Source organism: Nicotiana tabacum, chromosome 5 (assembly GCF_000715075.1).
Source record: "Nicotiana tabacum cultivar K326 chromosome 5, ASM71507v2, whole genome shotgun sequence".
NCBI lineage: Eukaryota > Viridiplantae > Streptophyta > Magnoliopsida > Solanales > Solanaceae > Nicotiana > Nicotiana tabacum.
The window spans coordinates 139801758-139818336 of NC_134084.1; the positions used below are offsets into that span (position 1 = coordinate 139801758).

The window sequence follows — 16579 nt, forward strand, 5'->3', positions numbered from 1 at the left end:
CTGTCCACAACCCAGCTTGACTCATCACAAGCAATATTTATCTGATCCGCATCAAGGACGGTAACAAGATCTTATGTAGTGACTGTGGCCACATGATTGCCATCTTCTTTCTATTCTTCCTTGTCTCTATTCTCCTTTTTCAAAATCTGGCAGAACTTCTTTATGTGCCCTTTCTTCCCACAATGATAGCACTCAATATCTTTAAGTCTGCTTTTGGATTTGCTTCTATTATGTTCTCTATTTTGAGAACCCCGATTCTTGCTTCTCCCCCTAGAGTCAGTCACCAAGACATCTGATGAGGAGGAACCTTGAGATTTTTTTCTCATCTCTTCATTTAAAAGGTTGCTCTTGGTAAGATCCATAAAGATTACACCATCCGGAGCAGAATTTGATAATGAAGTTCTAAGAATTTTCCAAGAATCTAGTAGGGAACCAAGTAGAAACAGACCTTGAATTTCTTCATTAAATTTAATGCCCATAGCAGATAATTGATTCATGATCCCCTAAAAATTATTCAGATGATTTGTCATCGTGGAACCATCATGGTATTTTAAATTTAACATCTTCTTTATCAGAAACATCTTGTTGTTTCCAGTTTTTCGAGCATACAAACTTTCAAGGTGCTCCCATAGGGTCCGAGCATGTGTTTCCCCAGAAATATGGTTCAAAACATTATCGTCAACCCACTATCTAATAAAGCCGCAAACCTGTCTGTGTAACAAATTCCACTTTTCATCTGATTTATTATCAGGCTTTATAGTGGTGAAGGCAGGTTGATGAAAATTCTTGACATAGAGAAAATCTTTCATTTTGCCCTTCCAAATGGCATAATTTGTGCCATTCAAAGTAACAATTCTACTAGTGTTGGCTTCCATCGTTTATCACAAATACAAATACTATTTATTAGGAGACCAAAGTAGTTCTTTTCTGATGTTGAAGTTCAAATTGTGCTGCAACTACAAAGCATACTCAGACAGAACCTTGGCTCTGATACCACTTGTTGGGAATAAACCCCGTAAAAAATAATATTCACGGTATTAGTGATAAACGTGAAACAGTAAGTTATGGTTAAATCAACAAGAGTAAAAATGCAGCAATAATGACACCAAGATTTTACGTGGAAACCCTTCTAAATAAGGGAAAAAACCACGACCCCGAGAGGAGCAACTGATATCACTATAGTTTGGAATTTTACACTTTGTAGGTCCTAATAAAGTACTCCAAAGACCACTGCAATACTTAAAATAAATAACCCTCTTTTGATATTCCCACCTCACTACAATATTACTCACTCTCAATTTTCTTCTACATAGTCTATTTTTCACAATGCCTGAGAAATACTCTCTGCAACTATTGTGTTGTTTCTCTTTCTGTGTGGTGTGTCAAATGAAGAAGCCAAAGCTCTCCTTTTATCGGAGAAATACCTCTTCAACCAATCAAAATGGAGGATTGGTTGAAAATTTGCAATGCAAATTTTTCTTCCTCCATGTGATTGGTTGCCCTTGTATCAATGATCCATTCTTGTGGACTATTGGAAGCTAGTAAAGCAACACTAGTACCTACTATATGAGCCTGAGATGTAGGTGTAGGACTGTTGTTGTTTGCTGAGGTAGGGCTGACTGTATTGTTGTTCAAAATTTGCATAATCTGGTCATATTGTTCCTTGGTAAAAGGAAAGGCACCATCTCCTCCATGTTGTGGTTATAATTCCATATTGGCAGTGTGACTGTTGTGTTTCAAGGGATGAACAGATCTAGGCTACATAGTAGTCATCTGAAAGCCAGGGCTTGGCTGTCAACTAGGCTGTGAGTAGGGACTTAGTTCAGGTAGTGCACTATAGTTACTAGATGTTGAACCATACTCAGCTACTGCATTATAAGCACCAGCTCCCCCTTTCTTCTTAAACTTGTAGTCAGCTGGATAACCAACTATTTTGTAGCAATTCTCCTTGCTATGACCTTTTAGTTTATAGAAGTCACAGTATAGATTGAAATTCTTTCTGTGTTTTGTTTATTATCAGACTTGGAGTTGTATAGTTCTATAGATTCATAGTGACCACTGGTGGCATTAGGTCCAACACCTAAAGTACCTACTGATCCTGCTACATTTTGTTTGACTTTCCTCACTCATTAACATAGCATAAGCTTGATTCACAGAAGGAACAAGTTTCATCATAAGAATCTGACTACGAGATTATGAGTATGAGTCATTCAATCCCATAAGGAACTGATATAGCTTCTATTTGTGCAGGTGTTCAATAATTTCTTAGTTTTAGGGCAGTCACAACCAGGATGAGGAACTAAATCTTTAGTTTCGTCCCATAGATCCTTGAGTTTAGAATAGTACATAGATATAGAGGAGATACCTTGAGTTAGGGTTGCAATTTCCTTGTGTAGGTTATAGCATCTAGTGTCACTTACCTTGTCAAAACGCTCTTGCAGATCTATCCACATGGTGTGTGCATTGGTTGCATAAGCGATTCCGCTGATCAAGGTCAGTGCTACAACATTCATCAGCCACGATAAGACAATTGCATTGCATCTCTCCCACTGGTACCAATATTTTTCTTGAAATTTTTCCTTCTTCCACCTTCCGTCAACCATTCCAAGCTTATTTTGACCTAGAAGAGCAATTTTCATAAATCGATACCACAGCGAGAAGTTGTCTATCCCTGTTAGTTGAAAGGAGATCAGAGAAATTCCACTTGTATCAATGGATGCCAGATATATAGGATGAGTGATTGGAACTGAGATTCATTCTTCAAATTTATCCTCCGACGAGATTTGCGAGGTTTCAGTTATAGTTGCAGGTGTTTCCTGCTCAGAATTATCATTCGCCATTATTGACGATGACCTAAAGCTTCAGATTTGAGAGATGAAGAAGAGACTTGAGAGAGATGAGAATTACGGAACTGGATCGATTTGCGAGCTGTAATTCAGAGCTCTTGCTCTGATACCATGTTAGAACTCAGTGCATGCGTGAGATGAAGAACCCTAGCCATTGAGGAAACATGAGCTGGGAATGAGCTGAGGAAGAAGAAGAAGAAGAAAATGAGAGAAACTGATTCTGTATATCAATGTAACAGTACATTGTGTCTTTATATACATATACATAATTAACCTCCACTAACAAGTTAGTGATCCCTACTCTATTTCTAACAACCATGACAGTTGTACACTAACTATCTAACTAACAGCTTCCTCCTTCTTGCTATGTTACTGCATCTGTTTCTACATGGAATTGTGTTTATTACTTATTGTTATTTAATGAATCTTAAAAGTATTTATTTTTAACTAGTATATCAATGAATTTGAGAATTCATATCCTCAATCAGTAGAAAGAATTTTAGTCTCATACTTAATTGTTTTGAGTGCATTACCAAAGAGCCAAGGTTTGTTTCTTTGTGGTGAAAAACATGTTGAATTGCATTGTACTTGATTTAGTGAAATATGGAAATTTCATTAGATATTGATTGCTTGCCTAATCTCTTAAATTAAAAATAGTCGGCGGATGTATTTATATATTATATACAATATATGTATAATTATGTATAATCTATGTATATCGGCTAGAAAAAGTAAACATTGAATCTAACCAGCTATTTATGTAACAACCCTATGTCTTTTCCAGATGGGTGGTAGATCAAATATTCACAATGAGCTTCTTTGTCGATTCACTTTTCCGGAGAAGCCTGGTGCTTTATTGAAGTTTTTAGATACTTTCAGCCCGCATTAGAATATAAGTTTGATCCACTATCACGGACAGATACTTATTTACAACCTTTTATTTCCATTTTTCACTACTAATACTGTGGGGTCCATCCCCAACTACCAAAAGTCCAAAGTTGCTAAGATGGACTTAGACTTGAATTTGGCTGCCAAATTGTCTGGCGGATGTCTAATCTCAATCTATTAGATAAGATAACTGTAATTGCTCCTCCTATTCCTAGAAAGGTTCTCTTGCCAAATGGAGATGTCACACAAGTAACTCATGTTGGAGATAGTCAGATATCAAACAACAACACACTAAAAGAAGTACTTTATGTACCAAAGTTCAAGTATAACCTGTTGTCAGTGTCAAAAGTTACAAGGGACCTAAGGTGTTTTACCTTTTTCTATCCTGATTTTTGTGTGTTTCAGGATCTCTTCAATGGCAGGGTGAAGGAGATTGGTAGAGAAAGAGATGGTTGTACTTTCTACAACAACATGGAAATAAGAAGTTGACTGTTGTGTCCTTGGCAGCTGTTAACACAAAGACTGATTTCTCAGTCAATTCCAATGATATAGTCTTATGGCATAGAAGACTTGGTCATGTGTCTATCATTGTTTTGAAGAGACTATTCACTGTTAAGCTAGCTAGTATTACTAATGCCATCAATAATTGTTGTGTGCGTCCTTGTGCTAAAGTAACCAGGACACCATTTCCTCACAGTAGTATCAAGAGTACTAGTGTATTTGATCTAATTCATGTAGATGTTTGGGGACCTTATAAAACAGCAACCTTTGATGGTTATAGATACTTTCTCACAGTAGTTGATGAATTCACTAGAATGACTTGGATTTTCTTACTGAAACTGAAATCTGATGTGTGTGTTGTACTGCCACAGTTCCTTGCTTTTGTTCACACTCAGTTCAATAAAACAGTTAAAATAGTGAGATCTAACAATGGCTCTGAGTTTCTAAATTCAGTGTGTAAAACTGTCTTCAATAAACTTGGTATTCCTATATATGGTAGAAACATAATAATATAATTGAGCATAATTTTCAAGAATATATAATGTATATTATAAAAATGCCTTTATTTAAATAATTATTTTTACATTACGTGCATGGAATATATATTTTACAACCTTTATTTTCTTTCATTCTGAATTGTGTAAATAAATTTTTGAATTTTTGTTGTTAATACTAAAAAGTTTAAAAAATAAAAAGAAGATAAATGTTTGTAATTTAGAGGGTAAAATAGGTATTTGGCAACCCAAAATTTGGAAAATCTAGTTGAGTGACCTTCTGAGTGCAGTAGGCATAATTCAGTTACTTTGTTGTTATAAACGAAAGAAAAGTGACTTTATAAAATAATTTGGGATAGTTGAATGACCATTTGAGTAATTGACTCCTGATTTCATGGCTCGAACTTGTGGTCTATAGGTCATACGGAAACAACTTTACTAGAAGGTTCCCCTTCATATATAGGAAGCCATAAAACCTGAAATTTGTAGCAAATTCTAACTTTAATCTCTGGTGTAGTAACAGGCATCACAATGACAGCATGCGACGCCTTGCGCGTGATTCCCAGCTGATGAGCATATGACCCCTCTTTCCAGCTGCTCTTGGGAGAGATTGACCATCATATTGTATGCTCCTCTAAGCTTGAATGAGAAGACCTGCAAATAGTATATGAACAATGTTACTGACTGTTCTTCTCCAATACAGAAATATCTACAACTATAAGAATCTACTCTATATGACTATATCAAAAGAATTTCAAACACTAGAATAAAGAAATGAATTTGGGTAAAGAAAAACAAATCTTTATTTTTTTGTTCTAAAAATGAAGTTGCAAAACAAAACGCCGTTGCCGGGGATCGAACCCGGGTCACCCGCATGACAGGCGGGAATACTTACCACTATACTACAACGACTTGTTGTTTAGAGTTAAGAATAAATTATATATCTTCTAAAAATATAAGTTCCTTATTTAGGTCAATTAAAAGAACGATGGAATTAGGTGTTTTCACTTCTTTTTGTTTCTTGGTTTGAACTTTGAAGTATGATGAAACCATTGTTTACTCTTGTTGCCTCTTTTATTTTCCCCTTAGAAATTAAATCCCACCTAACTCCAATGAATCTAAGCTGATATACCTTTAAAAAATTTGGAAACTAATACAACGGAACAAAAGTTTTATCCTTTATTATTATCACTTGATTTAGCTTAGGTTATTAAATGGTAAAGATGCTGGGTTCCCTCACCTATCATGCTCCTATAAATCTTATGGACAAGAGTTCAAACACAAAAAATAAAAATAAAAAGACAATAAAAAAACAAAAACAAAAAACTGTGTTATACTTTAGTCATAACTTGAAACACAACTTCATTTTCCTAGATATATATATATATATATATATATATATTAAAGCAAGAAAGTTTGCCTTTTCATTTAGCCAAGTGACAAGTTATTAGAATGTCAAGTGGCAACCTATTAAAAATATACATGGCAAATTAATTTATTAGAAATTCAAGTTGTAATAGCTAGATTTTTTCGACCTAGAAACAATCAATCCTCCCAAATTTATTGCCAGATTTTTCGGCCTAGAAACAATAAATCCTCCCAAATTTACTGCTTCTGTTTTGTAAAATTTCCATTATTTAATAGTCAAAAAATACTATAAAGTAAAAAATATCGTGTGATCTCTGTCTTCCTAAAAAACCGTGTTTCATACCATATTTATTATCTTATCTCTTTGTCTTCCTAAAAACATTCCCAATTCTCAAGATTGCTTACCGTGTAATCTCAAAATGAGAAGATTACAATATAATGTTTACAAAATCATAAAAAATATGAATTCGGAAAAAGATGGTTTAGGCGTTCTATGATCCAATTTCTTTGTTAGTGGCTTATTTCGATCGAGAAATTCTTTTGGTCCAGCAAAGTATGAAATGAGCATGAAACTTTACATTTTTTGGTAGACTCTATGTTGAATTATTTTATATTATTCCTTTTCTTTAACTCATTTTCGAAAATTTCATGTGTTCTACAGAAAATGTTAATCCCACAAATCGCAGAAGGAATGCTAATGAAAAAGAAAACAGATGTCCTCCTTTGTCTGATATAACAACTGGTCAATTCCTACAAATCTAAGGGTGTTAATTTTTACTAAATATTTTCATATATATCAAGTTTATCTTAATTGAAAATATTCATGAATAGTTTCCTAGTCGAGACGCAAGAGGTGCTTTCTAAAAGATGATGTCAATGAAATGAGGAAACAAAGGAATGTGATGAGAACAAATATGTCAATTAACACAAATATATGTCATGGCACATCTGAAAAGAATTCACGTGAATCTGGATTGAGTACAATTAGAATGGCTGCAATATATACTCTAGATGGTGATAAAAGAAATAGATATGTTGTTGTGCCAACTCCATCATATCAGAATTGTACACCACCAGTTGGCATCCCTATAATAAGTTGTGGACAAGTTTTTTCCTCCAAACCTTTTGAATATAATCCAAAGTTCCTTTCACTACGAGCTTTGAGAAATTGTTAGTCTTTAATGATCTTATTTCTTAACTTGTATGTAATGGTTATCTATATTTATCTAGAATTTTTAAATGATTAGCAGCATTTGAAAGTTATTTGTCTTCAAATAAAAAGCAGAACAAAGGGGAAAATATATTGGTGAATGAGAATATGGATAACTCTAGATTGAAAATATGGACATAGCAAATTCGTGTCAAATTGTTATATCTTATGAGAGAGTATTGTTGGTATGAGAAGTCTTGACTAATCTCCGATCAAAAGGTTCATAATATCACTTTACTTGGACAATCAAATAGTCCTAATTCTGCAATTTGCTATAGAAATACCTCCACCTGTGAAAAATACAAATTGGAATAGTGCTTTAACGGTTCTACTTTAGCTTTTTGGTAGTTTTGCCTATTTAGTTGCTAGATGTGAGGTTATTTTAGACTGGCACTTTTGTAAAATTGATATATTGGAGAGTAAAGTTTATTGGAGAGTAAAGTTTCTTACCTTTTTTTTCTTTATTCCATTTAGCTAAAAGCTTTTGGTTCCTTATGCTTGGGATTGAAGCACATTTGTTATTGTTGTACTTTCAGTTTTGAACTTACTAAAATATGCACATATATCACTTAGACAAAAGAGTTGAAAAGATCAAAGTATTTTTCCAAGTGAAAATGAAGGCCACGATTGTTATATCTTATGATGTGATGACCCAAAATGTCATCTTTAAATTAAATGATCATCTCGGTGTTTTAAGACCATGAAAAGCGCCATCAATAATTTCTAGACTTGCGTGCGCAGTCCGCATAATTTTTTGGAAGGTTTTTATATGAAAAATGGATTAAATTGTGAACTAGAGATTTAAAACTCAACTGAGTTGACTTCGGCTAACATTTTGAGCAAACGAACCCGGATAAAAGTTTTGACCATTCCAGTAGTTCCGTATCGTGATTTGGGACTTGGTCATATGCCCGAAATCGAATTCGGAGGTCCCTAGATCAAATTATCGCCATTTAACGGAATCTAGAAATTTAAGACTAAAAATATCTTAAGTTTGACCGGAGATTTGACTTTTTGATATCGGGGTCGAAATCCAGTTCTGAAAATTTTAATAGCTTTGTTATGTCATTTATGACTTGTGTGCAAAATTTGAAGTCAATCGGATTTGATTTGATAGGTTTTTGCATCGAATATAGAAGTTGGACGTTCCTAGTTTCATTAGGCTTGAATTGGGGTGTGATTCACGGATTTAGTGTTATTTGATATGATTTGAGGTTTCGACTAAGTTCGTATTATATTTTAGGACTGTTTGATGCATTTTGTCGAGGTTCTGAGGGCCTCGGGTGGATTTTGGAAGGTTAACTGATATAAAAAGGCTGCTCAAATTTTCTGGGAAGTTTCTGCATTTTTCGCACGTGTGAACAATGACCGCACCTGAGTGAACAGTAGTCATGTATAGTAGCGTGTATAGTATCCGTGAATAGTATCTGTGAACAGTAACCACGGAAATTCTGGACAGAATGTTAAGTTCTGTCCCATTTTCCGTTTTTACCAAATTGGAGCCGGGGGAGAGGCGATTTTTGGGAGATTTTTAGAGAAAACAATGGGGTAAGTGTTGTTAACTTAATTTTGGTTAGATTACCCGAATCTATTACTAGTTTTGGCATTAAATCTGTGAATTTAGTTGGAAGCGTTTGAATACCCTCTCAGATAGATTTGAGGATTTGAGGGCCGAAATATTATCGAAATTTAGTAATTTTGGTATGGTTAGGCTCGTGGTTGGATGAGGTTCATATTCCGTAATTTTTGCCGGGTTCCGAGACGTGGGCCCCGTGGGCGAATTTTTAGTGCAATTTCGGATTTTTAGTGGAAAATGTAAAATTTCATATGGAATTAATTCCTATAATTTTCATTAATTGAATCGAATTATTGTGGCTATATTCGAGGCATTCGGAAGTCGATTTGAGAGGAAAAGGCATTGCGGAGTAGGATTTTGCTCAAATTGAGGTAAGTAACGGTTATAAATCTGGTCCTGAGGTATGAAACCCCGTACATTGTGTTGGATGACTATTTTAGAGGTGACGCACATGCTAGGTGACGGGCGTGTGGGCGTGCACCGTAGAGATTGTGACTTCGTCCATCCCGCGAGACTGTGAAATTAATTGGCCTACTGTTTAATACATGTTCCCTCTGTTTTCTTAGAAATTGACTGTACTTCATGTTAGAAATCATGTTTAGGCCTTATGTGTTCACTGTTGAGACCTGCGAGGTCGTGTACTTGCTGAATTAGCTGCTAATTGTTGTTTTGTACTCAGCCATAACTTTTCTTGCTTATTATGCCTCTGTTTGTTACTGTTCATTGTTGATATATGATATTACTTATGTTTGGGCTGTTTAAATGATTTCTGAGAGCCCAAGAGACTGGAGATATTGATGACTGAGTGAGGTCGAGGGCTTAAGTGTGAGGTTATTGATACTATAGCACGTGAGTTGTCCGTGCAGTTTATAGCGCTTGGGCTTAAAGAGCCCCTCCGGAGTCTGCACACCCCCAGTGAGCGCAGTCGATTATATATATATGGATCGGGCTGCATGCCGCATCGGTTATTATGAGGTACCTGCTGAGTGTGAGTGCTGATTGATGAGAGTTGAGTCATGAGGGATTGAGAGGCTTGCCCCGAGGGGCTATATATACATACATACGAGTGATGCTTTACTCGAGGGGCTTGTTTTGTGAAATTTCTGTCTTCACTCATCTTCATACTGAGCCTCTATTAAAAATGTTAAACAAATATTTTGAACAACTTTCATTGGAACTGGAGTTTTTTTACGAGATGTTTGGAATTAAATTACTGATTTGGTTTTGTTATTTCCACTGAGATTTTTAAGTTATGAGATGAGCTGGGTAATTGTTGCCTTGAGAGGCTATATTTGTTTTCAGTTAATTGCTGCACTTAGTTGCTATTTATCCTTGTAGTACATATTTATGGAATATTTGATATCTGGGTTATTTGAGTATGCACTGATGACACTTAAACTGTTAAATTGAAAGTACGGCTATTCTTATTGAAAGTTATTGAGATAACTGTATTTGCATAACTCGTCACTACTTCTCAGTTCCTTATTTATTTCTGTTACTTACTGAGTTAGTGTACTCACGTTACCCCCTGTACCTCGTGTACAGATCTAGACACTTCTGGTCACGGTGGTGCTGATTGAGGAGTCAGACTTAGGAGACTATTAAGGTAGCTGCATGGCGTTTGCTGACCTTGACTCTCCTTTCCTTTCATATTCTACTGTTCTATATTTTCAGATAGTGTTTTATCAGTCAGATGTTGTTATCGATTATATGCTCATGCACTCAGTGATACTGGGGTTTGGGGATGGATTGTATAGTAATTTTGAAGTTATATTCTATTTTTAAAAAAGGGGGATTTCTTTAATATTAACTGCTTCCGCCTTTATTTAAAAGTTCTACTGTGTTGAGATGTCGAGTTGAGGCTTGCCTAGTTCCACGATAGGCGCCATCACGACAGGTGAGATTTTGGGTCGTGACATATGATATCTAATATGATTATCTTGCTACTGATGGAAAGCCTTCTAGCAACATGTGAAACTGAAAAACAAATTGGATAACTTCCTATGATGCATATGCCCAAGAACTCCATATTTGCTTGAAACGATATTTTTCTTTTTGTTTCAGCATGTTGCTCTTTGCAGGTTTATATAAGGATGATGAAACTTTCAAAATAATGTTTGAACTTCATATTCTTTATTTAATTGTTTACAAACAGCTATTGATATTCATTTTCTAGGTTCATGATTTTGGCTTCTTTCGCTACGATTCTAGTGCCATACAATTCTTTAGCTATGAAGAGATTCCTCTTGCTCCTGATGCTGCCGCTGTAGGTGTAGAAATCAAGGTTGTTGGTAATGACAGCAGTGAGAAGGTATGGAATCTTGACTAATTTTTGATCTAGCAGTTCATAATGTCACTTTACTTGGACAATCAAACAATCCTAATTATGCAATTTGCTATAGAAATACCTCCACCTGTGAAAAATGTAAATTTGAAAAGTCCTTTAATGGTTCTTCTTTAACTTTTTGGCAGTTTTGCCTACTTAGTTGCTAGATATGAGGTTATTTAGACAGGCACTTTTGTGAAATTGATATATTGTAGAGTAAAGTTTATTAGAGAGTAAAATTTCTTACCTATTTTTTCTTTATTCCATTTAGCTAAAAGCTTTTGGTTCCTTATGCTTGGGATTACAACACATTTGTTATTGTTGTACTTTCAGTTTTGAACTAACTAAAAAATGCAAATACATCACTTAGACAAAAGACATGAAAAGATTAAAGTATTTTTCCAAGGAGATGAGAACAAAGCAGAAAGGACACAAGTGTGACAGAATATCAGCAGAAAAGACAGCTTAACTAATGCAGAAAAAGCCAGAAGCTGATTATAAGAAGAGAAGATGTGAGAGGCAAATGAAAGCAGAAGAAGATACTGCTAGAAGAGCAGTGCAAGAGTAGTTTTGAATGGATGATTGACGTGGGATCATTTCACTTTCCACAATATAATACTAAATGATAGCTTCAGTTTATAAGACTTTGATTTTGCAGTACCATGCACTTATGTTTCTTAATAGAAAAAGTGATAGAGCACAGAATCATAATTATTTGTTTCCAGACTATGGAACCTCATCAAAAGTTTTAAAGGATTTAGACTAATAAATTGTTATTCAAATATAAGAGACTGTATCTGAATTCTCAAAAATATCAAACATAAGGACATCGATTGAAGCCACCCCTGTAAAATAGAAAAAACGGGAATCAATACTTGAGCCTTTTAAATTAAGCATTCTTGACCATATTTCTGTATTTATGTAGTAAATTTAGTAATATACCATACTTTCATAGAATTCAAATGAGCTAATAATTAAGAGCAATATTATCATGCTAATATATGTTTTTAACAATTCGCGCATTGAACGGGTACGCATACTAGTATTATATTAAAAGGAGAGTAGTGAAGCATGAGGTTAAGCCCAGTGGCATATTGAGAAAAAGCCACTTGGCACTTTTAAAATAAAATTTAAATAGATTTTATGACAAAATCTAATATAGATTAACAAGATTATGACAAAATCAAAATTAAATTGTTCAAGAAATGTTTCTATAGTAAAATTTCTATTTAAGGAATATTCTCCCTTCAATTTTAGTCCAAGTGATAAACGAATAGCAGTGAATTTGGACTGATTTTCGTTCATGATACATTTCCCAACTCAAGATTTAGTCTATGTGGTGTTATCTCTTTAATTTAAGTGCCTATTTAATTATATATATATATATATATTATTAAAGCCAGAGTAATTATTGATCTATATTTTATTTTTAATAAGATAATGGTAATTTACAATGTGGTTAAGCCGAGTTAAGACACATAACAAAATTAGGAATAAGCTAATAAAAATTGCAATAAATTTTTTTGAATTAATAAATTATATTTATATATTTATATCCATAGCCATATTCATATCTATATCAATATTTTTTATATACATAAAATAATATGGTTAAATCAAGTGGCAAAATAATAAGAAGTCATTTGGCTTTTAGGATAAAATTAAGAATTAATACTTAGAAAAAAACATTATTAATGAAGTAATTAGTTCAACTCTATCCTAAATTTAACGTAAATCTTCTATCTCCCTCTTCTTCTTCTTCCTTTTTTTTTTTTGGTTTGTTTTGTTTTTCATTTTCAGCTTTCATGTTTTATAATAGGCTATTATATATTAGACTTACAAAAGTTATAATAAATAATCGTAGTACCGAACTTTACATTGGTAGATTACTAAGAAATATCATATTGTGGATAAAGCCACGTAAGTGAAGTTTAATAGATAAAACAAACAAACAATTGAAGAATAAAAATAAATTAAAGGTAAATAAAATAAATATGTAATATTTAAAAAAATTATTGACTAATTGAAATAATTTAAGTAAAGAATTTACGTAAAGAAATAAAATGACAGTGAAAATATTACTACAATAGTTAGATATAGTGTGTTCAAACAATTAAAAAAATATTTTTTTATAATTAATATCTGAATTGAGTGCAGTTAGTTTAACTTTGAAAGCATAGCATAATATTTTGAAATTGCGGTCCAATTTACAACATAGAATGATAAGAATTATATGAATTTGAGATGAGATTTTTTTTATTTCATAATTTTTTTTATTTTTGAAAATATCATGCAAAGAAATAAAACAGCAAAAATATTACTACAATATTTAGATATAGTGTGTTCAAACAACTAAGAAATTTTTTTTATGATTAAAATAAAATTTTAAAAATATAAATTAATTTCTAATATAGGTAATTTTACTAATGATAATTAAAAATTAAATTTGTATCTTAAAGCTGAAAAAGAAAGAAAATTTAAGTGCATTAATACAAAAATAATTATAAGAGAACTCAATATATTTGGAACGTAATAATCAAATAACTTATGTATTAATATTTTAGACTAATTCAAAGTTAATATTTTTTTTTTAAAATATGATATTATTTTGGTTATAGGTAAAATATCAATATAAAAACTAATTAAAATAGTAGGGAAGCGATGTATAAAAAACTAAAGGTATTGTGAGGATATTTATACTTTAAATTGATTGAAAAATAAATAAAATAAATAATTAAATTATATTTAAAAATATTACTAATAAATTTAAATGATTAAAAATTCTAAATAAGATGACACAAGCATAAAAATATACCAAATTTCAAGAATAAAATATTTTTATATTTATTAAAAACTATTAAAAAGATAATAAGCAAGATATTATTTTAATTATTAAGCTAATAAAAAATTATATGATATTATAATAATATTAAATAATAAATAATACAATAATTACAAGAAAAGAATATAAAAGAATTTATGTAAAAATGATGTGATGAATAAGACATATTTGACTTTCAGTCAAAAACAAAGTGATAGTAAGAATTTTGTTAAAATAATATGATATAATATGCTCAAACAAGACAGATCACAACATGGCGTATTTAGTATTTTTTTAATATTGACACCGAAACGAAATGCAAGTACTAAAATCAAGGGGTTAGGTTGCTACAAATAAAATAAAAAATTGTCTACTACGAGATTTGAATAATAACTTTATATCTTGTTTTATAATTAATATCTAATGTTATATAATTTTTATCTGAAAGGTTTATATTTTAAGGTTATTTGCACATGATTCAAACAACCTACATCACAATTTGACATGATTTTTGTCTGCGCATCGCGCAGGTACTAATACTAGTTATGACTAATAGTTTAAAATATTATTACCTGAAACTTGCTTCACGTTCTTACAAATCTTATGGACGATAGTTTCAATCATAAATAAATTATGTTGTCCTAATTTAGCCATAATTTGTAACATACTTGTTGCTCTTGCTCCTATAAATTTTAAGTTTATTGTTGATTATTATTGATAACCTACCGATTATGGAGTCCATTACGCAGATAATCACTGAACTATTGGAAATTATGGAGCAAAGTCATTTTTCTTTCAATTGTAACAAGAAAGTCACTCAATTATTTCTATTGCACACTGATGATCACTCAACCGGATTTCTTAATATTTTCCGGTGAAAATAACTGACTTGGCAGTTCACATAGATTTTTTATATTTTTGGCAACATAAAATAATTTTCACCCAAACAAAAAATAAATCCAACCTAATCCATTAAAGGTAAATCCACCCGAAATAAACCTTACTCCTAAACGTAAATCTCTTCCCAAAACCCTTTTACCCAGTATCATTTTATGAAATTCTCTTCTTCTTCTCTCAAGTAGAACTTTTCATGGTTTTCCTAATCCAACATTGAACTTTCAGCATCGAAAATCTATATATATATAATAAAATTGGGAAAATGAAAGATGATGTGGCATATTTCTTTGGCCAAGAATCACATTTATCTTTTTTCTTAGATTTTACACCCTTTTCCTTATTTTTGCATTTAAAATTTGCTAACAATTAAGTATGCTTTAGTTACTTTTTTCATCATTAATATACTATTCATCTATTTTCCTATAACGTTTCTATACCTTTCTTCCGTTACATTTTACCCTTCACTTAAATCTCATAATTATTACTATTTATTTCTTTCCTTTAAATCTTTCTATTTTCTTTTTGTGCATTAACTTTTTTTCCATAACTCAAAAATAATTCCAATGCTCAAGGACTGTTGCAATAAAGGTATTTTGCTCTCCCAGAAATCTAATTCTATTCCTATATTATTTTGTAACTTCATTTGTTTTACGTGATATCATCTGAAATTATAGTTTGTGCAATGTTTATATTCATGTTTGATTTCTTTAATTGCGTTTCAATTTGAATGTAGTAGCTTCAGCCTTTCTTTGTTTTACTTCCCTCTCTAAGAGTGAAAATAAAAAAAGAGAACAAGAGACTATGGTTAGCCAGAATTGGTAGAATAATACTAGGTATGTCACTATTTTTTTTTTTACAATAATTTGGTAATTTACTTTATAGTTGTGGCAAGTAATTCGCTAATTCCTTTTGAATTTCTCCATGGGAAGGGAGAAGCAAAAAATATGTTGTAATTATGTAGTGACGTAAAAGAGTAATTTACATGTGCTTCTTTGCTTTTTCTATCCAGTGCAATAGGTTTCTCAAGTTTTGTAAATTTCTAATTTAGTGAAATGTAGTAAAACTAAAGAGTACACATTTCTTTAAAAAAAAGTTGATTATTTATAGATGTAAATGTTATATAAAAAATTCGGGTACCAAAATATTTTTGGCTTATTATCCATAAATGTAAATAGAATGGTTGTTGTGGTTTCAACCTTTCATATTCTATATTTATGGACCGTTACAATTTGTAAATTGAAACGGAAAGAGTATTTATAAAGAATAAAGAATTCCTACCGTTGCAATGGCTTTTCTACCTGCAAGTTTCTTCCTTTATCCTCTAGCCATTCATATTGCTTCTTCAATTCTCATTTTCATTAAGGATATGTAGAGTTCAGCTTTTGCATTGGCTATGTTTCAACTTTCAACGAAACTTAGACTCATTTTTCTTTTGGGAATTATTATTTTATGACTATTTTATAAGTGATATTCTTGAAAAGAAAATTAATTAATTTTGTTTAGGTTTCGATATATGTGGTAACAGAAAGCGCCAACATTAAATTATTAAAATAAGATTATTAGAATGATATTGAAAATAAATTAATGATACCACTAGGCATTAGCTCTGTTGCAAGATGTATGAAGTCGGGTAAGATGACTTCAAATTCAAT

The 16579-nt window shown here is 32.1% G+C and overlaps 1 protein-coding gene and 1 non-coding gene across 2 annotated transcripts; both read right to left on the bottom strand.

The window, feature by feature from the left end:
* Window positions 1-1794: 1794 nt before the first annotated feature.
* LOC142181000 (uncharacterized) lies at window positions 1795-3793 on the bottom strand. The gene is made up of 4 exons (XM_075253111.1): window positions 3781-3793; window positions 2421-2671; window positions 2094-2181; window positions 1795-1958 (listed from the first exon to the last, which is right to left on the bottom strand). Exons 1-4 carry the CDS (start codon window positions 3791-3793, stop codon window positions 1795-1797), a joined length of 516 nt encoding a protein of 171 aa, XP_075109212.1.
* A 1776-nt stretch (window positions 3794-5569) lies between these two features.
* TRNAD-GUC (transfer RNA aspartic acid (anticodon GUC)) lies at window positions 5570-5641 on the bottom strand. Its single transcript has one exon. It is a non-coding gene; the product is annotated as a tRNA-Asp (tRNA).
* Between the last annotated feature and the right edge of the window lie 10938 nt (window positions 5642-16579).